General features: G+C 40.2%; 1 protein-coding gene across 1 annotated transcript in view; it reads left to right on the top strand.

Annotated features, from left to right (window-relative positions):
* Window positions 1-19894, top strand: part of GALNT17 (polypeptide N-acetylgalactosaminyltransferase 17) — a 428034-nt gene that overhangs the window by 389372 nt on the left and 18768 nt on the right. Inside the window, exons 7-9 of the mRNA XM_051992009.1 lie at window positions 7751-7936; window positions 11634-11771; window positions 13713-13808. Of these exons, the coding sequence (XP_051847969.1) occupies window positions 7751-7936; window positions 11634-11771; window positions 13713-13808 (420 nt within the window). The remainder of the gene's footprint in view (window positions 1-7750; window positions 7937-11633; window positions 11772-13712; window positions 13809-19894) is intronic.

Genomic DNA, 19894 nt, shown 5'->3' on the forward strand with positions numbered 1-19894 from the left:
AACTTATCTTGGAGTTAGGAAGGCTATTCAGACACTTAACAGCTATATGACTCTGAGCAAGTCACTCAACAGAGTTCTATCTACCTCAGTTTCCTCAACTGTAAAATGAGAAGGTTGTATTAAATAGCATCTAAGCCCTCTTCAACCTCTAAATCTTTGACCCCGCTCAAAACCTATGTTGTTAAAATCTTGGTATCCTACACCTAAGTCTAAGGTCTGGCGTGACTTATTCTGGGATGGTGCCATTTCTTTTGCTTAGCATTTATGAAAATCTGTTTATTTATCTATTCTAAGATTTCTACAAGGGACTGACACTATCCAGTCATTTCCATAATTCTCCATTTCTTTTTTTTTCCTTTCTTTTCTTCTTGAAAATACGAATGAAATATACCAATCTTGACTCTTCTGAAATTGCTTTCCTTCCCCTCAGCTGCTCAGAGATTCCTGAGTGGTTCCCTAATCACATCTCTAAGTTGGTTTAACAGCCCTCTTCACTGGCTTCTGGAAACCTGGACTCTTTTAAGGCGTCCAAAAAGTACTTTATCACCATTGGCTCACCTATGTTGGCCTTGTGCTCCCTCTTAATCACATTTGTTCTCCAATTTCCAGAGTTCAGATCATCATCCTTGCTACAGAAAGTAGAAGCATCATGGGAGTCAAGTAGTGCTATTTTCCCACTGCCATATGTCATGTTACACTAGATGCCCTTTCTTCTTCTTCTTCCTCCAAACTTAATCCAAACTCGGGACTATTGGCACTTTCCTCATCTCACTTTATTTTGATCTTGATCTTCCTCTTTTTCCTGGTTTTAATTTTAATTGATATCTTTTGGCTTTAAACTATCTTCATTTTAAATCTATCTATCTATCTACTTTCTATCTATATTTATATCTATATTTATCTTCCATTCAGTGAACCATCACTTGTACCAAAAAATAAAAATAACAAGGAAAAATAGTCCAATGAAACTGTCCAACACACATACTGAATTCAACAGTATTAGAAGGAAAGGTACATTTTTTTCATCCCTTCTTTGGGTACAAACTTGTTTGTTACAATTTCACAGCATTTGGTTTTGTTTTTATTGTCCAATCAATCAACCAGAATTTATTAACACTAGGTACTGGTTAGAGAGCTGAATATACAAAAAAAATTTAAAAGCAGTCTCTGCACTCAAATTTAATATTTGAACTGGGAAGAAAATACATAAATAATTGGGTACCTGCAAGAGATGGAGATATAATATAAATAATTGGGTACTTGCAAAAGAAGAGAAGGTTCTAACCTCTGGAGGACCAGAAAAAAAAATTCTTGCAGAAGATGGGATTTGAGCTGAGTTTTGATCAAAGTCAGAGAAACCAGGAGGAAGTAGTGGGGAAAAAAGAACATCCTAGGCATGGGGAACCTCCAGTTTAGAAGACTGGAGATGGCAGGAGAATATTGAAAATATAGAAGAGCAAATCTCCAGTAGATGTAAATCATACAGTGCATGGAAGAAATGAAGTGTTAGAAGACAAGAAAGGGCCATTTTGTGAAGGCCTTTAAATGTGAAAAGAAAGTCTTTTATATTTTGATTTTATTGGCCCTGCAGATCTTTGTGGTAGTTGAGTCATTTTTTTTTCAGTCATGTTCAACTCTTTGTGAGTCGGGGTTTTCTTGGCAAAGATTCTGGAGTACTTTTCCATTTCCTTCTTTAGCTCATTTTACAGATGAGGAAACTGAGGCAAACTGAGTTAAGTGACTTGTTCAGAGTCATGCATCTAATAAGTATCTGAGGTAGGATTTGACTTGGGGGAAAAGAGTTTTCCCGATTCCAAGCCCAGAGTTTTGTGCATTATGGTACTACCTAATTGCCCCGTGGGGAGCTACTGGGGTCTATTGAACAGGAAGTAAGATGGTGACATGACTTTAGGAATATCATTTGACAGCAGAATGAAGAATTCATTGAACTGGGAGAAGACTTGGCGCAAGGACCCTAATTAGAAGGCTATTGTACCTGTTTGGGTGAGAAACGAGGAATTTCTGTGTATGTGGGATGTGAAAGGGGGACACAAAAAAGTTGTGAGGAGAGAAATAACAAGATTTGGTAATGTATGGGTTAAATGGGAAAGTGAGAGAGAGGAGCGAGAACAACACGCCTGCTTGGTTGCAATTGGTGGTAGCCTCTCTAGCAGTTGAGAAGTTCAGAAGAGAAAAGGATTTGGAGGAAAAAATAGCAAATTCACCTTTGGACATGTTGAATTTGAGATGCCATGAGGTCATCCAACAGTTAGATGGCACAGTGGATAAAGTGCTGGGCCTGAAATCAGGAGAACCTGAATTCAAATCCAGCTTCAGAACTCTTTCTAGCAGCATCATTCATACTCTCCATCAAGGTGGATACTTGATGAACTGGCAAAATGGTGTCCCATTGTCTCTCTTCTCACATCCTTACATGTTTTCCATGAAACTGTTGCTCTCTGCTTTGTAGATCCCAATATCATTGTGTGTGTGTGTCTTGAAAGATGGTGCTACTCTCCCAATGTTCTATTTCCTATTAGATCTGTTTGTTTTTGTTTTTTTAAAGTAGGACGTTCCGATTATATTGGAAGCATTTCCATATAAAACTAAAATAATCCTCCAATTCACTGGGGAGAAAATGAGCAACAATGGTAATTTGGCATTGGATCCTACGGAAGATTACCCCTATGTGATTGTTGGCTTAATTCGAGCATAAGAACATAATCTCAAAAATGTGGCGTTGGGTCCAAGCCATAGCGAGTTCCAAGTTCCAGGTGGTTTGATTAAAAAAAGGAAGATGAAGGTCCCCGTTAGGAGGAGGCAGATGGGCCCAGAATCTCCCAGAGATAGGCTAGAGCTTCCCACTCCCTGTCCATCTGTCAGAGACCTGACTTATTATGTCAGTCACCAGGCAGGTATTAAACTGGAGAGATCCAAGGGCCAGGATGTATGCGTTTACTTGGCCGGGCATTTCGTTCTGTCTAATTTGGTTCCAAAGCATTTGCTGGTTCCTGCTGGTTCCGACCCCCCACCCCTTTACATTATGGCTGATGTGTGAGTATGTTGGGGGGGAGGGAGAGGCGCAATAGAGTTTCACCGGGGGAGGGAGAGAGAGAGAGTGACTGCCAGTTCTGGGAAACCTTAGAAAAGACTTAATGTCATTTTCTCTTCCAAGCATGTAGCTGTGCCAGCCACATCCCAAGATGCTTTATGTTCCCGTCTAATCCTCCAGAAAGGTATCCAGGCACTTTGGAGGTTGGATAAACAGAATTAAACCTATTAAACAGATAGATCACCGCCGTTTGCCTGATAGCTTCCTGCCATCACTCTAACCATCCACAACATAAGAGAGCCCAGCTGTAATTACAGCTGCCCGGTTCTACCTTCCTCCTATGCAAGAGGCAAAAGAAACGCTAACAGATTGGGTGATGGATGCCAGCTGAGAGAATGATAACAGAGTCTCCCCTCTCCCCCAATGCCGTATAAATAATTCTAATTGTCTCTGGGCTTGTTTTTCAGCTTATTCTTCTGATTCCAGCATTATACTCTGAAGAAGAGAAAATTGTCAGATTAATAGAGGGCAAGATTCCCACCTCACCAGATACACTCATTTCCTCCATCAATACAGATCCATCCAAAGGCTGCTAACTGATTCTGTCTTCATGTTTCCAATGGTGTTTGATGGATCATCTAACTGTAAAATGTGGTGACAGTAGCTTTGGAATATTTACAGTTTGGGTTGTTATGTGAAAAGGAAGGAGGGAGAGAGAAATAGAAAGGGAAAGGGGAAGAAAGAGAGAAAAAAGAGAAGAAAGATAAAAGGGAAGGAAGGAAGGAAAGTAGAAAAAGGAAGCGAAGAAAGGAGGGAAAGAGAAAGGGAGGTAGGAAGAAAAGAAGGGAGGTAGGAAGGAAGAAAGAAAGCAGAATAGAATGATACTTTTCTAAATCATAGGACAATAGTAGAACATAGACATTTCCTTTCTTTTAAAGGAAAAGAAATGAGATTTAAAAAAAGGAAAGAAGAAAGGAAGAGGGAGAAAAGAGAAAGAAAAGGAGGGAAGAAAAAGAAAAAAGAAACAAGAAAAGAAGATGGAGGAGGTGGCAGTGGGATAGGGAAAGAGGAAGACAAGCATTGGAGAACTGGATTTAAATCCTTGCTCTGCTACATCATTCTTGTATGACTTTGGACAAGATCTCTCTAGGCCTTAGTGGACTCATCTGTAAAAAAAAAAGGGGGGGGGATAGACTAGGTTACCCCTAAGATCCCTTCAGTTCTAAGTTCATCCTCTCAAAAGGAGCCTGGGATATTTAATTTTTGCCCTAATTCCCCCAAGACATAGCACATAGTAAATGTTTAACGAGTACTCTTTGATTGATTGATTGATTATGTTTTCCTATGATACAGGAAAGAGATCTGTAGGGAAAAGAAAGCAAAGGCAAAGGGAGAAAGGGAGGTAAGCTGCTATAGAAGGGTATGGAAGACTTGTTTATCTGCTGAACCCATTTTACAGATGCATGCCCAAAATTCGCCATATGGAAGCAGTGCGATTTCTACCTGCCTCAACTCTCAGATGTCAGATCAGGAGGCTGAAAGCCAGGTGTTGATCAGAAGTGGGATCAATGGCCGTGGGGGTTTAAGTCCCTGGGCCCCCAAATCCTTTGGCTCTCTTTGGATCTGGTATGAAGCCTGTCCACATTTCCCCATGTCTCATGCTTAAGTCCTCTCTACCCCAAGTTCCTTGTCTGTAAAATGCAGGTTGGACTTCAAGGTCGCTTTCAGCCCTGACTTTCTAAAACTGTGATTCTTCCCAGAAGACCGGCCTGCCCAGTGCTCTGTAGGCCTTCCTCTTGTTCCTTTATTACCTCGGGTACCGCCATCCATCTGCCTCCATCCCTCATTCTCAATTAAGAGCAAACCAGCAGACTTGTCTCCTTTTGGGGCCCTGCCCATATTCAGTCCCAGCTCACGCACAAGTCACCGGGCTCAGCACCTGCTCACTCTCATTCTTGTCCAGTCTGGTTGACTCTGGACCCTCCCCAAGCTAAGAAAGCCGAGAAGCGTGGGGAACTAGAAGTGTTACAAATACGGCTCAGCACAGGGGGTGTGTTGATCAATTTTAGTGAACTGCTTTTGTTCTTCAAATACATACACACATATACATATGTTTGTATACATATATATGATGTATATTTCTATTTTATAAATGTAATATATTTTAAATATATATTTTAGAAAGACAATATACTATATTATTATATATTCCACTTTCCAAATTTTTGTTATTCAGTCATTTTTCAATCACGTCCGACTCTTCGTGACCTTATTTGTGGTTTTCCTGGCAAAGATACTAGCCATGTGACTTTTTTATCTCATTTCTTTTCCTTTAAAAGAAAGGAAATGTCTATGTTCTATTATTGTCCTGTAATTTAGAAAAGTATCATTCTATTCTTCTTTCTTTCTTCCTTCCTACCTCCCTTCTTTTCTTCCTACCTCCTTTCTCTTTTCCTCCTTTCTTTGCTTCCTTTTTCTACCCTTTTCCCTATCCCACTGCCATGTGACTTTACTCTCTAGGCCTGGATTTTCTCCTCTGTAAAATGGGAAAGAGGAGTTTGCCATTTCTTTCTCCAGCTCATTTTATAAATGAGAAAATTGAGATAAACAGGGTGGGAGTGATTTGCCAAGGATCATTCAAGGAGTCATTGGATGAGGCCAGATTTGAACTCAGGAAGATGAGCCATTCTGACTCCCTTGTACCATCTAGCTGCCCTTTATTTTACAAATAGAATATATAATATATTTATATTTTATGAAGTTAAATATAACATGTATTTTATAAACATATGTAAAAATTAAAAAATGATAATATAAACAAATAATAGACATAAATATATATTTTATAAAGGTAAATTTCATTTATTTATATTTAATATATAAAATGTAGTAATGAGTTATTTTTATATTTATATATAAAATGTACATAAATATAATACTATTATATATAATGCATATAATATAAATAACAATAAATATATAATACATATTTATATTTACATATAAAATATATAAATATTATAATATAATATAAATAATACATATAATATAAAAGTATAATAAATATAAAAATATTTTTATATTTTAACAAGAGATGACTGTGAAAGGGAGAAGAGGATGTCTTTGAAAATGAAAGTAATGTTTAAAAAAAGCTAAGAGAGTTATAAAAATTAGATGAACAAACCCTTTCGTTCTTCTGACATCCATAATTCTCAGCTGTTTTGCATTCCTTCAGAACATAAGCACAAGAGTGATGGGCATTTATACCAAGTGGCTGTTTGGTTTCCAAGTTGAATTGACCATGGAGTTCTAAGACATGGCTCTCCTCCCACTCAACTGTGAGCTTGAACCATTGGCCGTGCTCCATCAATTTCCACAGAAGCTTGGACCAGATTTCCTAGAGATGTAAAAAGTATCATGGTCCTGCTTTCTGAGCGATCACTTGGAGCCTGGAAAAGATGGGTTTGGGGTCTGCATTTCTTGGTCTGAAGCAGCGCTGTGACCACACTGCAGCATTTGAAGGACCCAGTTGGAAGGGTCTTTCTTTAACCTTCACCTGCTCACTGGTGCTTCCATTTTTTATCCCCTAGAAGCATGTGCTACATCCCCGCATGGACAAAAAGATAAAAATTTATCTTTTTTTTTTGGTAAGTGATGATATGTGGTGGTAGAGGAGAAAGCACCAGATTCCAAGATCTGGGTTCAAATCTCACCTCTGTCACTTACTAGCCATGTAACCTTGGATGAGGCACTTACTCTCTAGATCTTGAATTCCTCCTCTGTAAAATGGAAAAGAGGGAAAATCCCCCATGATTGCTATTACTTTCATTTTCAGAAAGTCCATATTACAGTGTATAAAAGAGAGCTGGCCTTGGAATCAGGCCTGCCTGCAAGAACAGAACATTTCAGACTCTTGTAGGGTCACCAAACTATGATAGAGTTTACCAAATTTGAGAAAAGTTTCTCTGAATATTCTTGTAGAAAACATAAACATCGGTGAACTGGATGGGGGCACAATTGGGTAGGATTTCAAATGGGCAGAATAGCCATGTCCAAAGAAAAATCATTGATAGCATCTAATCAGGTAGCAGTCTCTGATGCACTATACCCTATTTTGGTAAACTTAATGTTTTAATTAACGACTTGGCATGCTTCTCAAATTTGCAGCAGAATTAAGATCTGAAAGACCCCAAAAGATCATCTCTGTCAGCCTCAGTTTCCTTTTCTGTAAATTTATGAGGTCAGACTAGATTACTTTTGAAGTGCAACCTCTTACTCATTATAGGATAATTGCTGCCATTGCTCTTTCAGTATAAACATATGCCTTAACACACTCAGTTATTGGACTGGGAAATTTCTGTAGGGGATTTTTCTTTTGGAGGGAGAAGGATTTATATGCCAGTGAGAAAATCTCATGCCAGAAGCTTGGTATTGTAGCACACTGAGTGCTAGACTTTGAATTGGGAAGATTTGAGTTCATATTCTACTTCAGACACTTTACTAGCTGTGTGAGCCTGAGCAAGTCCCTTTACTTCTGTTTGCCTTAGTTTCCCCATATGTAAAATAACTTAGTGACTTTTGAGGTCCCTTTCAGCAGGATATTAATAATGCTGTTATCTTCACGTAAGAGATCCAGGAATCTGAAAAGCAGAGAGCCCCTCAGATTGACAGCCCAACGGCCTGTACTTCTCATTCCAGGTGTGGCTCTGTGGCGGCAGTATGGAGGTCCTACCCTGTTCGCGAGTGGCCCACATTGAAAGGAAGAAGAAGCCCTACAACAATAACATCGGCTTCTACACCAAGAGAAACGCTCTGCGAGTGGCCGAGGTCTGGATGGATGATTACAAGTCTCACGTGTATATTGCCTGGAACCTGCCCCTGGAGGTAGGAGTTGAGCATCCTTTCTCTGATGCAAATCTCAGTCGGAACCAAACAATTCTTGATACCCCTACAAAGATGTTTCATATAATCAATTTGCTTCACTTCCTTGCGATGATATCTGTTTCTAAACATACATATTTTCTTCCTCCTTCCCTTTCTCCTTCCTTCCTTTTTTTCATACCTCTATCACTCCCCCACTTCTTCCTTCCATACCTCTATCACTCCCCCACTTTCTCTTTCCTTCCTTCCTTTCTCCCTTTTCCTTTTCTTCAATCCCTCTTTCTCTTCCTCCCTCCTTCCTTCTCTCCTTCTTCTTTTCCTCCTCTCTCCCTCCCTCTCTACCCTTTCCTATCTCCTTCTCTCCTTCCTTCTCTCCTCCCTCCCTCCTACCCCTTCCTTCCCTCCCTTCCTTCTTCCTTCCTTCCTTTCTCTTTCCCTCCCTCCCTCCCTTCCTTCCTTTCTCCTTTCCTTCCTCCTTTCCTGCCTTCTTCCTTTCTTCTTTTTCTTCCATCAAGCAATAAACACTTATTAAGTACCTGTTATGTGCCCTGAACTGTGCTTTTAGGGCTAGAGTTAAGTTTTGGGGATACAAAAAGAGGCACAAGATAGTTCTTGCCCACAAGGAGTTTATATTCTAATGGGGGAGACAACATGCAAATAAATATATTCAAAGCAAGCTGGATGGAGAATAAATTGGAAGGGATTAACAGAAAAAAGTCAAGTTTTATTGATACCTTTTGATTTTATATCATGATCACTTATTACCACTTCTCCTCAACTGAACTGCTCCATATTGTACAGTGAAAAGAGCTTATCCCTGGATTCAGAAGATCTGAGTTCAAATCCTCTTTGTCATTTAATACCTGTGAGATTGGGCAAATTGTTTAACATCCCAAAACTCGTTTAGTCTAATCTTTCTATTTTTAGATAGGAAAACTGAGGCCTGGGGAGTTAAAAAATCAATAGGTAATCAAGTGTACATCCAGGATTCAAATTCAGGTCCTTGAAATCCCCTCCTTCTCAATTTATATCAAATCACACTTATGGTGAAAGTGAAAAATTGGTGTTATTTTTTCTTTACTACATTTCCAAATAATTTGTACATAAAAAAATTTGCTCTTTGGCATTTCCTTAGAACTTGAAACTTTTCTAACTGCTTTCTCTATATCATCTTGCTGTATTCTCAGCCCCTCCCTGTCCCTGGTCCTTGTGACATTGAAAGATGTGTTGACAGTCCATGACTCCATGAAATACCTTCACTCTATATCTTTATGCTATATCCCTATATTCCACTCAATATTCCTCTACCTTTTTAATGGATTTCCCACCCACTCTCAGGGCCACAAGATATATATATATATATATATATATATATAGATATAGATATAGATATAGATATAGATATAGATATAGATATAAATATAGATAGATAGATAGATAGATATAGATATAGATATTTATAGATTTATAGATATATATATATTTATAGATATATATTTATTTAAAAATACATATGCACACACATGCAAATGAACCTTCAAGTGAACCTCATTGACCCTCTATTTCTCTATTTGTAAAATATAGATAAGGATGCTTTGCATTATCAGCCTGTAGGGTTACTGCAGGGAAACTGGCAAATTGCAAAGTTCTAAATGAATTTGGCTGCAATTCCCAATTCCCCAAACAGATATACTAGGGGTTTTCAAGCTTTTTAAATAGGGGGCCAGTTCACTGTCCCTCAAACTGGTGGAGGGCCGGACTACAGTGAAAACAAAAACTTTGTTTTGTGGGCCTTTAAATAAAGACACTTCATAGTCCTGGGTGACTGGATGAACATTCAAATGGCCTGAGTTTAAATCCTTGAGCAAATCTCTTCACATGTCTTGGTCTCATTTTCCCCTTTTGTAGGTTGAAAGATTTGAACTTAATGGATTCTAAGATGCTTTTCACCCTAAATCTCAGCTTGCATAATAGTAGGTTCTGTATATGAAAACTTGAACCACCATATTGTATTATTATTTAACTGACAATGTCTATGTAGCTAAAATGAGCAATAAAATGTCCAAGAGAGCTTTTAAAAGAAAAAATAACAGGAAACCAAAAAACCCCCCCACAGGTTATTTGAACACAAATGGCATAAAATTAAAATCCCCGGTTAATTTCCCTCTAAAAATTTATAGAATTGAAAATGCCCATTCTACCCTCCTGCTGCCAAAACTTTAATGGCAGAGCTCGAACCATCATCCCCACCTTGCAGTCACTGCCACATCTGTCTTCACTGGGCCTCCAGGCTACGGAACTTTGTGTTTCCCCTGATCCGGGGCAGCCCTTTACAGTGTCTGTTGTTTCCCATTTTGGATGTCTGATTTTTACTTCTGCTCACAGAAGCCCATTAACTGTTCATTTTGGCAAAATCCAAGTGAATAATTCATTAGAAGATCATTATGAGGTTTGTAATGGAAAATTACCTTTCCTTCTGAATATAATGAACTTCTGGAAAGACAAAATGGGGAACGAAGGGAGGGTGGGCTCTGGGGGGTGGGCGGTGGGTGGTAGATCACACACCTGTAACAAAGAGCTCTGGGAAGTGGTTGCTGGCTTCTTTTGCCTCTATCAAATCATTTTATGAATAATTATTCCGGTGGTGAGAGAAAGCAATGCGGGGGATGAGTCATGGAGGATAAAGAGAAGGCGCTGCTGGTTCACAATGGATGAGGGAAATGTTCTGGACCATGGGCAGGGAGACATGTTGTTCTCTAATGTGCCTTTGGATGAGTGCAGTGGATGACCCTGAATGAACTGAGCAGCTTAGCGGGGAGAGGACAAGGCTTCGGCCTACAGGAGCCATCTTCAGATATCTGAGGGACTGTCCTATGAAAGAGGGAGGTAGGCTTTTTCTGGTGGCCCCAAGGGGCAGAACGAAGAATGATAGCTGCGAGTTTCAAAGAGACAAATGTAGGCTTGATATCCTGAAACGCTTCCTGATGATTAGAACTATATAGAAAAAGAAGAGGCCGGCCTTGGGAGAGAGTGAACTTCACCTTATTGGAGGAAGGAAAGGAAAGATCAGATGACCATTGGTTAGGAATGGCCAAGAGAGGGTTCTTCTTCCTGTACAGATTGGACCCATCAGCCCCTAGATTCTCTGCCCATTGTGAGATTCTGTGAGCTCTCCGAGTCCTAGGAGCATCCTTCTGGCATCTACAGCTAGGAGAGACTTCAAAAGCCACCTGGCACAATTCCATTTAAGAGATGAGGAATCAGCTGTGTGATCTTGGGCAAGTCACCTAACCCCAATTGTCTCAGCAAAAACAAAAAAAAAATAACAAAAAATAAAAATAAAAAAAAAGAAAAGAGAAAACACAGACTTGGAGAGTCATGCGATCCTAAGCCTAGAGTTCAAAGGAAGTTGAGACCATCTAGTCTGACTCCATCAGACGAGGAAAATGGTATGAAGGGATTTAAGGGAGTTGGTCAAGTCAGCTCAGGTGTAAATCAACACCAAAGGTAAGATGTGATTCCAGATGTTGTATAAGTTTCCCCAAAACTAGGAATCAGACGTTCCCCTAAAACTGACAATGGTCAGTTCTATGCTTGAGTTGAAGGCCGTCTGAGATCCCGTCCCTCTCCAAATCTACGGTTCCTCCCATTCCCATTAATACTGTTCTGATCTTGGTGCCTTTTAAAATTCTGTTTTCAGAACCCAGGAATAGACATCGGGGATGTCTCAGAAAGGAGAGCTTTAAGGAAGAGGTTGAAGTGTAAGAATTTCCAGTGGTACCTGGACCATGTTTATCCTGAGATGAGGAGATACAATAACACCATCGCCTATGGGGAGGTGAGTATTACTATGCATCACCCAGCGGTCGTAGGAACATGGTACCTGATGTTGGATCACTTAGCATGATTTGAGATACCATTAGCTGGGTTGTGACAGGGAACAGTTGTCAGAATGCCAAAAAAAGTAAATAAATGAATGAATGAATGAAAGCAATTAGAGCCCTCGCCATGTTGATCAATGATCCAGCTCTAGCCTCAGCCTGTTAATTTATTGCCATCATGAAATTGCATGATTCAACTTGGGATTGATTGAGTTTCCCTGAAATTATGAAAGTCTCAAGAAATATGGGTTTATTGAGACACAGAGTCCTCTTTCTACTTTAAAGACAAATGTATACCAGGAGAATCTCCAGGAGACTTTTTAGGATTGGAGAAAGATCTGGGTGAAATCTAGGTAAAGTTTAGGAATCGAGAAGGCTGCTGCTGAAGCATGCTAGTCATCTCCCAACAAAGAGGCCTTGAACTCATGATGCAGAATGAGACATCTCTTTGTGGATGCATCTAATGCAGGTATTTGTTTTATTTGATTATCCAGGTCTATTACAAGCATTTTGTTCATATATATAATATATATGTAAAGAAGTGGGAGGTAAAGAAAATAGATATTTGTTCATGGAAAAAAAGTAAATTAACTTTTTAAAAAATTTTAGGAATTAGTGACATCCCCCTTATACAATCTGTATATCTGTCATTAATTCAGCACAGCCCATCATCTCTGGGGGCATCGTCCTGCTCACCTCCATATCCTCAGAGGTCCCATATAAGCTTGTGTTCCCTTGCGCTGGATCAAAGTGTCTTAAACTTTTCCACTCATGACCTCTTTTAACCTGAGAAAAATTTACATGATCCTGCGTATATAGGTATATAAAATAAATGTACAAATCAGACATGTCCTGATAATGAATCATAATTCCAAATTCGGTTACAAGACTCCATATGGAATAAGAAGCTGGACCAGTCTGGATTTCTCTCCTCTATAACTCCCATCCCATCATGCCCTTCTGAATGCCTGAGGTTAATCCCTCCATCCCATGCTCCATACCAATATAAGGAGTGATAACGTTTAAGCTTATGAGATTTTCTTTGTCTATCATCCTGCCCCCTGCCCCATCTTTCTCCAAATGCTATTTCTATCTTAAATAAGGCCTTTGATTCTTTATCTCCAAAAGAGAATTCATGGCAGGAAGTTTAAGCTCTATTCTGTCCAATTAAGGAAAGGTGGCAGAGGGAACTGGGTGCCTTTCCGATGGTCTGGTTCCTCGTAGGATATCATTGTCTGCTCTCCCCATGTGCCTGTTCTTCATTACTGGACAGGATGTGTCCCTCCTGAATGAAATGAGTAAACCCAAATATTTCAAAATCATACTGGGGATTATGGGGTTGCCAGCACATAGCGCACTCTCTCTCTCTCTCTTTCTCTCTCTCTGTCTCTGTCTCTCTGTCTCTCTGTCTCTCTCTCTTTCTCTCTCTCTGTCTCTGTCTCTCTGTCTGTCTCTCTCTCTGTCTCTCTCTCTGTCTCTCTCTCTCTCTCTCTGTCTCTATCTCTGTCTCTCTCTCTCTCTCTCTGTGTGTCTCTCTGTCTCTCTCTCTGTCTCTCTGTCTCTGTCTCTCTGTCTGTCTCTCTCTGTCTCTCTCTCTCTCTCTCTCTCTCTATCTCTCTCTCTCTCTCTCTCTCTCTCTCTCTGGGGATGAGGATCAAGACACAAGGGGAATACGTACATAATAGTTTAATTAACATTTCCAAAATCTTGTAATATCAAAGGATATTATTATAATATGATTACACTGGAGGGAACCTTAGAGATCAACAATTATTTATTAAGGACCCACTGTGTGACAAGCTCAGAGGAAAGCCACATCCCTCGTGGTGAAGAAAAGCAGGTGTGCTGATGCGAAGGAACGTCTGCTAACAGGAGCTGTTTTGTTTCTGTCCCCACAGCTTCGCAACAACAAGGCCAAAGATGTCTGTTTGGACCAAGGGCCCCAAGAAAACCACACTGCAATCCTCTATCCCTGTCATGGCTGGGGGCCTCAGGTTAGAAAAGATGTCTCGTGCTCAAGGGGAACCATCATTAAGTGTGCAATGAGCTCTCATGACTCTTTTGGGACACAGGACAAAGGAATTGGGAACCACTTTGGGGACTAGCCTGGGAGGCTTTGGTGATAAATGCAATTTATATCATTGTCTTTTTAATTTACTTTTTCTGGAGATCTGAAGGGATGTCAGAGCAGGAAACGTCACTGAAATGAGAAAGACAGGAAGTAGGAGGCAATGGAGAAAGTTAGGGTCCACAGGTGGAGTAAGGGATAGGTCAGTGACTGGGAAATGTTTTTAATTTTTCCGCCTGTTTATCTCCAGAGCCTGATACCCAGGAGAGACTTAAAATAAATGCTCTGTTGAGGTGAGTTGTTGAAGCTCTCCTGGGCCACCTAGGTTCAAAAATGCTGCTCTCCAGGTTCTGGAGTCCTGGGAACCTGGGTCTGCTGGGGGTTCGGGAGACCAGACAGATGGTTCCTCACCCATTCAGTTTCTTAAGTAAGCATTTTGTAAGCCGCCTCACTGTGGCAACTGCATTTATGAATAAGGATCAAAATGATGAAATATAACACGATAAAGACAGTCTCATTAAGGGCTCACCACATATTTGCATAATCAAATGCCTGCTGCTTGCCTTCCGAGGCCTCTGCTTTTTCAGTGACTCGGGAAGTGGGTAAGAAATCTTCCCAGAGGTGGTGGGCAGGGAGGCACAGATTTCTGCTGTGTTCAGTGGGTTTTGGGGAAGGGAAGCATTTCCTAAGTTGCTCAGGAAGCTTGGGGGCCCTGTGACTGTCTGTGGGAAGTGTGGAGAATTCTGCCAAGCTCCCAGGCAGGTTTCCATTTCTGAAAAGCCCCCGTAGCTCTCCATCTGAGCTCATCCTGTACCTTCTCCACCTCCTTTTTCTCCATCAAAATAGAGTAACTTTGTGCTGGGATGCCATCTTTCAGATAATATAGGGTTTCCAAAGCACTCGATCTCATCTCATTTGCTCCTCACCTCCACGTGGAGAAGTGAGTGTTGCTTTTATCCCAGTTTTACAGTGGAGGAAATGGAGGTTGAGAAAGGTAAATGAGTTAGCCAGGATTACATAACTAGCACATGTCGAGGCAGAATTCAAACTTGGACCTTCCTGAGTAATTACAACACACTCTGTTCATGATGGGAACCTGGCTGCGATGGCTGATGCTGGATCCATCAGTGAGATTCTCCATCAGCCTTGGGGACTGATAATGACTTCCCATGCTCCCTCCCAGGATACATGTATCCATTCTAACAAGGACCTTCAGGCACCATTGTAATGATGGGGATCATTGGAGGAAGGATGGGATGGGAGCTTCCTGTATCTGCTGAATCTTCCCAGCCTCCCACATGCCTCCTATGCCTCAGGCTGGCCCTATCTGCTCTCCAGAAATAATTCTGCAAGCTGGAGCAACCTGACCAATGTCCAGCAGGGTCTGTACCTTCAAATCCTTTATATTCTATTTGGAAGATGTAAAATAGGAGGTAAATGCAACACACAAATACACACACACATACACACACACACACACACACACACACATACACACACATATATATCCTCCTTCTTGTAAACTTAAAATGGCAGGGAGGGTCTTATTTCTCAGTCAGTTCTTCAGGTTTAAATCAATCATGTTCAAAGACCCCTTTGGAAATGCTTGAGTAAACCCATAGTACCAAAGGGTTTGAAGTGAAACTTCTATGAGAGGGAATCACAGGTTTCTTTTTATACTTGTTTTTTAGATTTAAAAATGTACTGGAATCTTTTGTTTTTGCTAGAGACGCGTTGTCTGTCATTAAGAATATGCATGAAAGATAGAGGGAGAAAAGCAATTTGGGAAAACGAATTCATTGATTAGCCTGACAGTGTACAAAATTTTCCACACCCATAACCCCTCACCTCTACACCAAATGGGAGGGGGAATATTTTCTCATTTCTTTTTTATGACAAAGTTTGGTTATTATAATTGCCCAGTGCTCAGTTTTGCTTTCAATTGCTCAATCATTTCAGTCACGAGCACATTTGGGTTTTCTTGGCAAAGATTCTGGAGTGGTTTGCCTTTTTTTTTTCTCCAGCTTATTTACAAATGAGGAAACTGAGGCAAACAGAGTCACACAACTACTAAGTTTCTGAGGCCACATTTGAACTCAAGTCTTTCTGACTCCAAGCCTGATGCGCTATCCACTGTACTAATTAGCAGCCCTCAGGTTTTTTTTTTTTTTATTGTTGCTGTTCTTTCCATTGACATTGTTGTGGTCATATGTATTTTCTGGGTTCTACTTATTTCACTCTGCATCAGTTCATTGAGTCTTCCAATGCTTCTCCAACCCAGACAGATCTCATGGTGTTACTGGATCACAATTTGTTTAGTCCTTCCCCAGGTGATGGGTTTCTCCCTTGTTTTCTGCTTTTTGCTACTTCAAAATGTGCTGCTAGTTTTCTATGAGATGATGGTGGGTTTGTTAGAGGGAATTCTGTGTGAATAACAATGCTGAGTGAGATCATCACTGCTGAAGGGAGGTGCCTCTCTCAGAGTATGTCATTATTGGCCAATTGGAAACAACTCTGCTTTTTGAAAAAAGCCCTGGAAATTACCCAGAAGAACCTGTTACCATTTTAATTACAAATCTGATTTGTGCCTAAGCCCTATCATGTAAAGAAATGGGTCACCATCGGTCGCTCTCATCTCCAGGGCTCCCAATCATTGGATGGAACTTGGTGGCTCTATCAATGTACCAACAATTTTCAATTCCTCCTTGCAGACACTTTCATACTTTGAAACTTGTCATGAGATCCAGTTCCGAGTTTCTAGCTGTTTTGCTCTTTTAAGGTTCTGAATAGGACATGGTCGGACTGAGCCCACACTGCCAAATACCTCTCATGTGCTAGAGCTGACACTGACCAAGGCAATTGCTTAGTTTCCCACCACACAGATTTTCAGACATTGAGATGGAAGGAATCCAACTCCTCTGTTTTACAAAAGAAGAAGCTGAGATAGAGTTTCTGTGATTTTCTCAGGGTGACATGATTTGTATGTGGAGTTATAGATTGATTTGAACTCTGTCCTTTATAAACAAAACAGAAAAATTCCCCCATTTTCACCCTGAAATTAGATCCCGGGATATAGAAAGATTTTGGAGGAATCACCAGTGCTTAAAAATAAACAAACAAAAGAGCCATTTACACCCAGAGAGACAACTATGGAGACTGAGTGTGGATCACAACATAGTGTTTTCACTCTTTTTGTTGTCATTTGCTTGCATTTTGTTTTCTTTCTCATTTTTTTCCCTTTTGATCTGATTCTTCTTGTACAACATGATTTTTGTGGAAATATGTAGAGAAGAATAGCACATATTTACCTATATTGGATTAGTTGCCATCTAGGGGAGGAAGTAAGGGAAAAGGAGGGGAAAAAGTTGGAATATAAGGTATTACAAGGGTGAATGTTGAAAATTACCCAGGCATATGTTTGGAAAATAAAAAGCTTTAATTAAAAAAGAATAATTACAGACAGAATAAAATACATGGAAATCTAAAAAAAAAATAAACAAACAAACAAAATAGTTTGTCCCTAGGATTTTTCCTAGGGCTTTGGGGATGCTTCTTATGCTCCCTACTTGACGTGCTTGCCTCACGTCTCAGCTTTCCCTCTTGGGAAGCTGATGCTGCTTCCTCCAGTTAATTCATCACCAGAGTAACGGATGAGCATCCTTTTATCTTGTAATTAAATTTAATCTACTCTTAGACTCACTCTTTTGATAGCTTCATCTTTTAAGCGATGTATCATCCAAACACCTTGCTGTAATGATATATTAGTCCAGTAAGGCATACCTGATTCAGCGCAGTGACGGGGCTGGGATGAGCTATCAGCAGAAAGAGATAGCTCTCCTAATTGTCTAAAGATTATAAATGAGGATGCTGTCCTGGGGTGGCAGGGGTTTCAGGGAGAACGCCAAGCAGATAATGTTAGGTAGACCCTGGGGAAAGGGCCCTGGAAGGAGCTGCTGCAGGTGTCTTCAGAAGGAAAAACCGCAGCTGGCTTATTTATGTTTCAGTGAATCTGTGATCTCCTTTGGGTAAAAACTCCCTACAACGGATCTGGTAGCAACCCATCTCCTCCTTCTCATGCTTTATGCCTAGAGCTGGGAAGGTCTTCCTAGAGATCCCTTAGCATTAGATGGATAACCATAGAGTACCCCCACTCTCGTTTTATTTCCTTTTCTGATGTTATATGACTTTGGTTATACACTAGGAGCAACAGTAATTATTTCATTTAGTCCTAACAAGAATTCTAGGCAGGAGTATTATTATAATGCTCATTTTACAGATGGGGAAACTGAGGCAGGCACTGGCTTGCAGCCTTGTCCATGGTCACACAGTTAATATGTATCTGAGGCTGGATTTGAACTCAGGATTTCCTGATTTCTCTGTTCACAGTGCTTCAGATTTTTAGTTAAGGAAGAAACCTCTGTGGATGAGACCTGCCTTTCTCTCCAGAATCTTCAAGCTGGATTCATTCTCATTCAGCCCGAGGCAGGGGAATAGATTCTCAACAATAATTCATGACTCACCTACCTCATGTTTTTCTCCATTTCATTGTGATTCTAATCTCCTTCCAAACTCTGTGTGACCTAAAAGCATTGAAATTCATTTTGTAAAAAACAAAATGTAAACTGAACATCCAGGGAAGTCCAGTTACTTCTCCAAGTATATCATATCAATCCTTCTGGACTCTCTTACAATGAAAACAAAATCAGCCGTGTTGGCGACTTTTAAACTCCCAAGTTTAGTAACATCTGAATTCTCAGCTTTCTGGCCAAAACTTAGCCCTGGTGTGAGCCAAATGAAGGAGAGTTCTTGTATCTTTTCCTTGTGAGGGGAGATCACTTCCAGGGTCCCATTTTCAGAATCTCATGGGAGCAGAGGCTGCTGTCTGCCATAATCCCATCTTAAGTAAGGTGTGTGTGACTCAGTTTCCTCATCTGTCAAATGCAAGGATTCGGTGTGGCCTCTGCCATCCTTTCTAACCCCCTGTGAGCCTGATCCATAACCAACACTCTCCACTGTACCAGCAGCCTGCTGTGATGATAATGATACATGACCCTGCAGATTCTCTGGGACCATGTTGGTGATCCAGAGCCAGCCTTTGGTGCAAGGACAAGCTCTGGGTCATTGAGAACTCTAAGTAATGTCTCAAGGGTCATTAAGTGCATTCTCTGCCTCCTGTTCAGTTTTGGACTCATCTCATTGTCTGTTCCCAGAGTTCAAGCTTTCTTCAAAACTCTGCTCAAATGCCACCTTCTTAGGAAGCTTTCCCGGACTCCCCAGGATCCAGTGCCTTCTCTAAGGAAGACAGACAGACAGATAGGTAGATGGATGGATGAAGAAGTATATGAATAGATAGATTTATATATATACATATACACATTTAGCAAATATACAGACATGTATATATATGTGTGTGTGTGTGTGTGTGTGTGTGTGTGTATAACCCATGTGTGTATATTTTGCCTGTATCTAATATTTGCTTATGTTATAACATATATGTGTGTCACAGTACATACATATATACGTGTGTGTGTGTGTGTGTGTGTTGTGATATAAACATCATGGGTAGGTAAACATATAGGTTGCTCTTTACCTATATATGACATATATATATATATATATATATATATATGTATATATCTCATGGTATACATACATGTATATATTTGTGTGTATATCATGATATATACATACATACATACATACATACACATATATAGGTAAATATATGGGGTAATCTTTACCTATATATATCTTAAGTGCATATATATTATGATATACACACATACATCATAATATTCACTTTATGCGTAAGGTACATAGACTCTAGGACTATTATCTCAAATACCTATTTATCCACAGACCAGTTACTGGAGAGTAAGCAGCTGCTCCTCCCCTCAGGATTCTAGGGGTAATCTTGAAAGGTTAGTGTAGCATAATTCCCAAGCCCCCACTACCATGTCCCCCCCCCCCAATTGATTATCAGTGGATAACAAGCAGTCAGTGAAGCTTAAT

This window comes from Antechinus flavipes, chromosome 4, assembly GCF_016432865.1.
Source record: "Antechinus flavipes isolate AdamAnt ecotype Samford, QLD, Australia chromosome 4, AdamAnt_v2, whole genome shotgun sequence".
Lineage (NCBI taxonomy): Eukaryota > Metazoa > Chordata > Mammalia > Dasyuromorphia > Dasyuridae > Antechinus > Antechinus flavipes.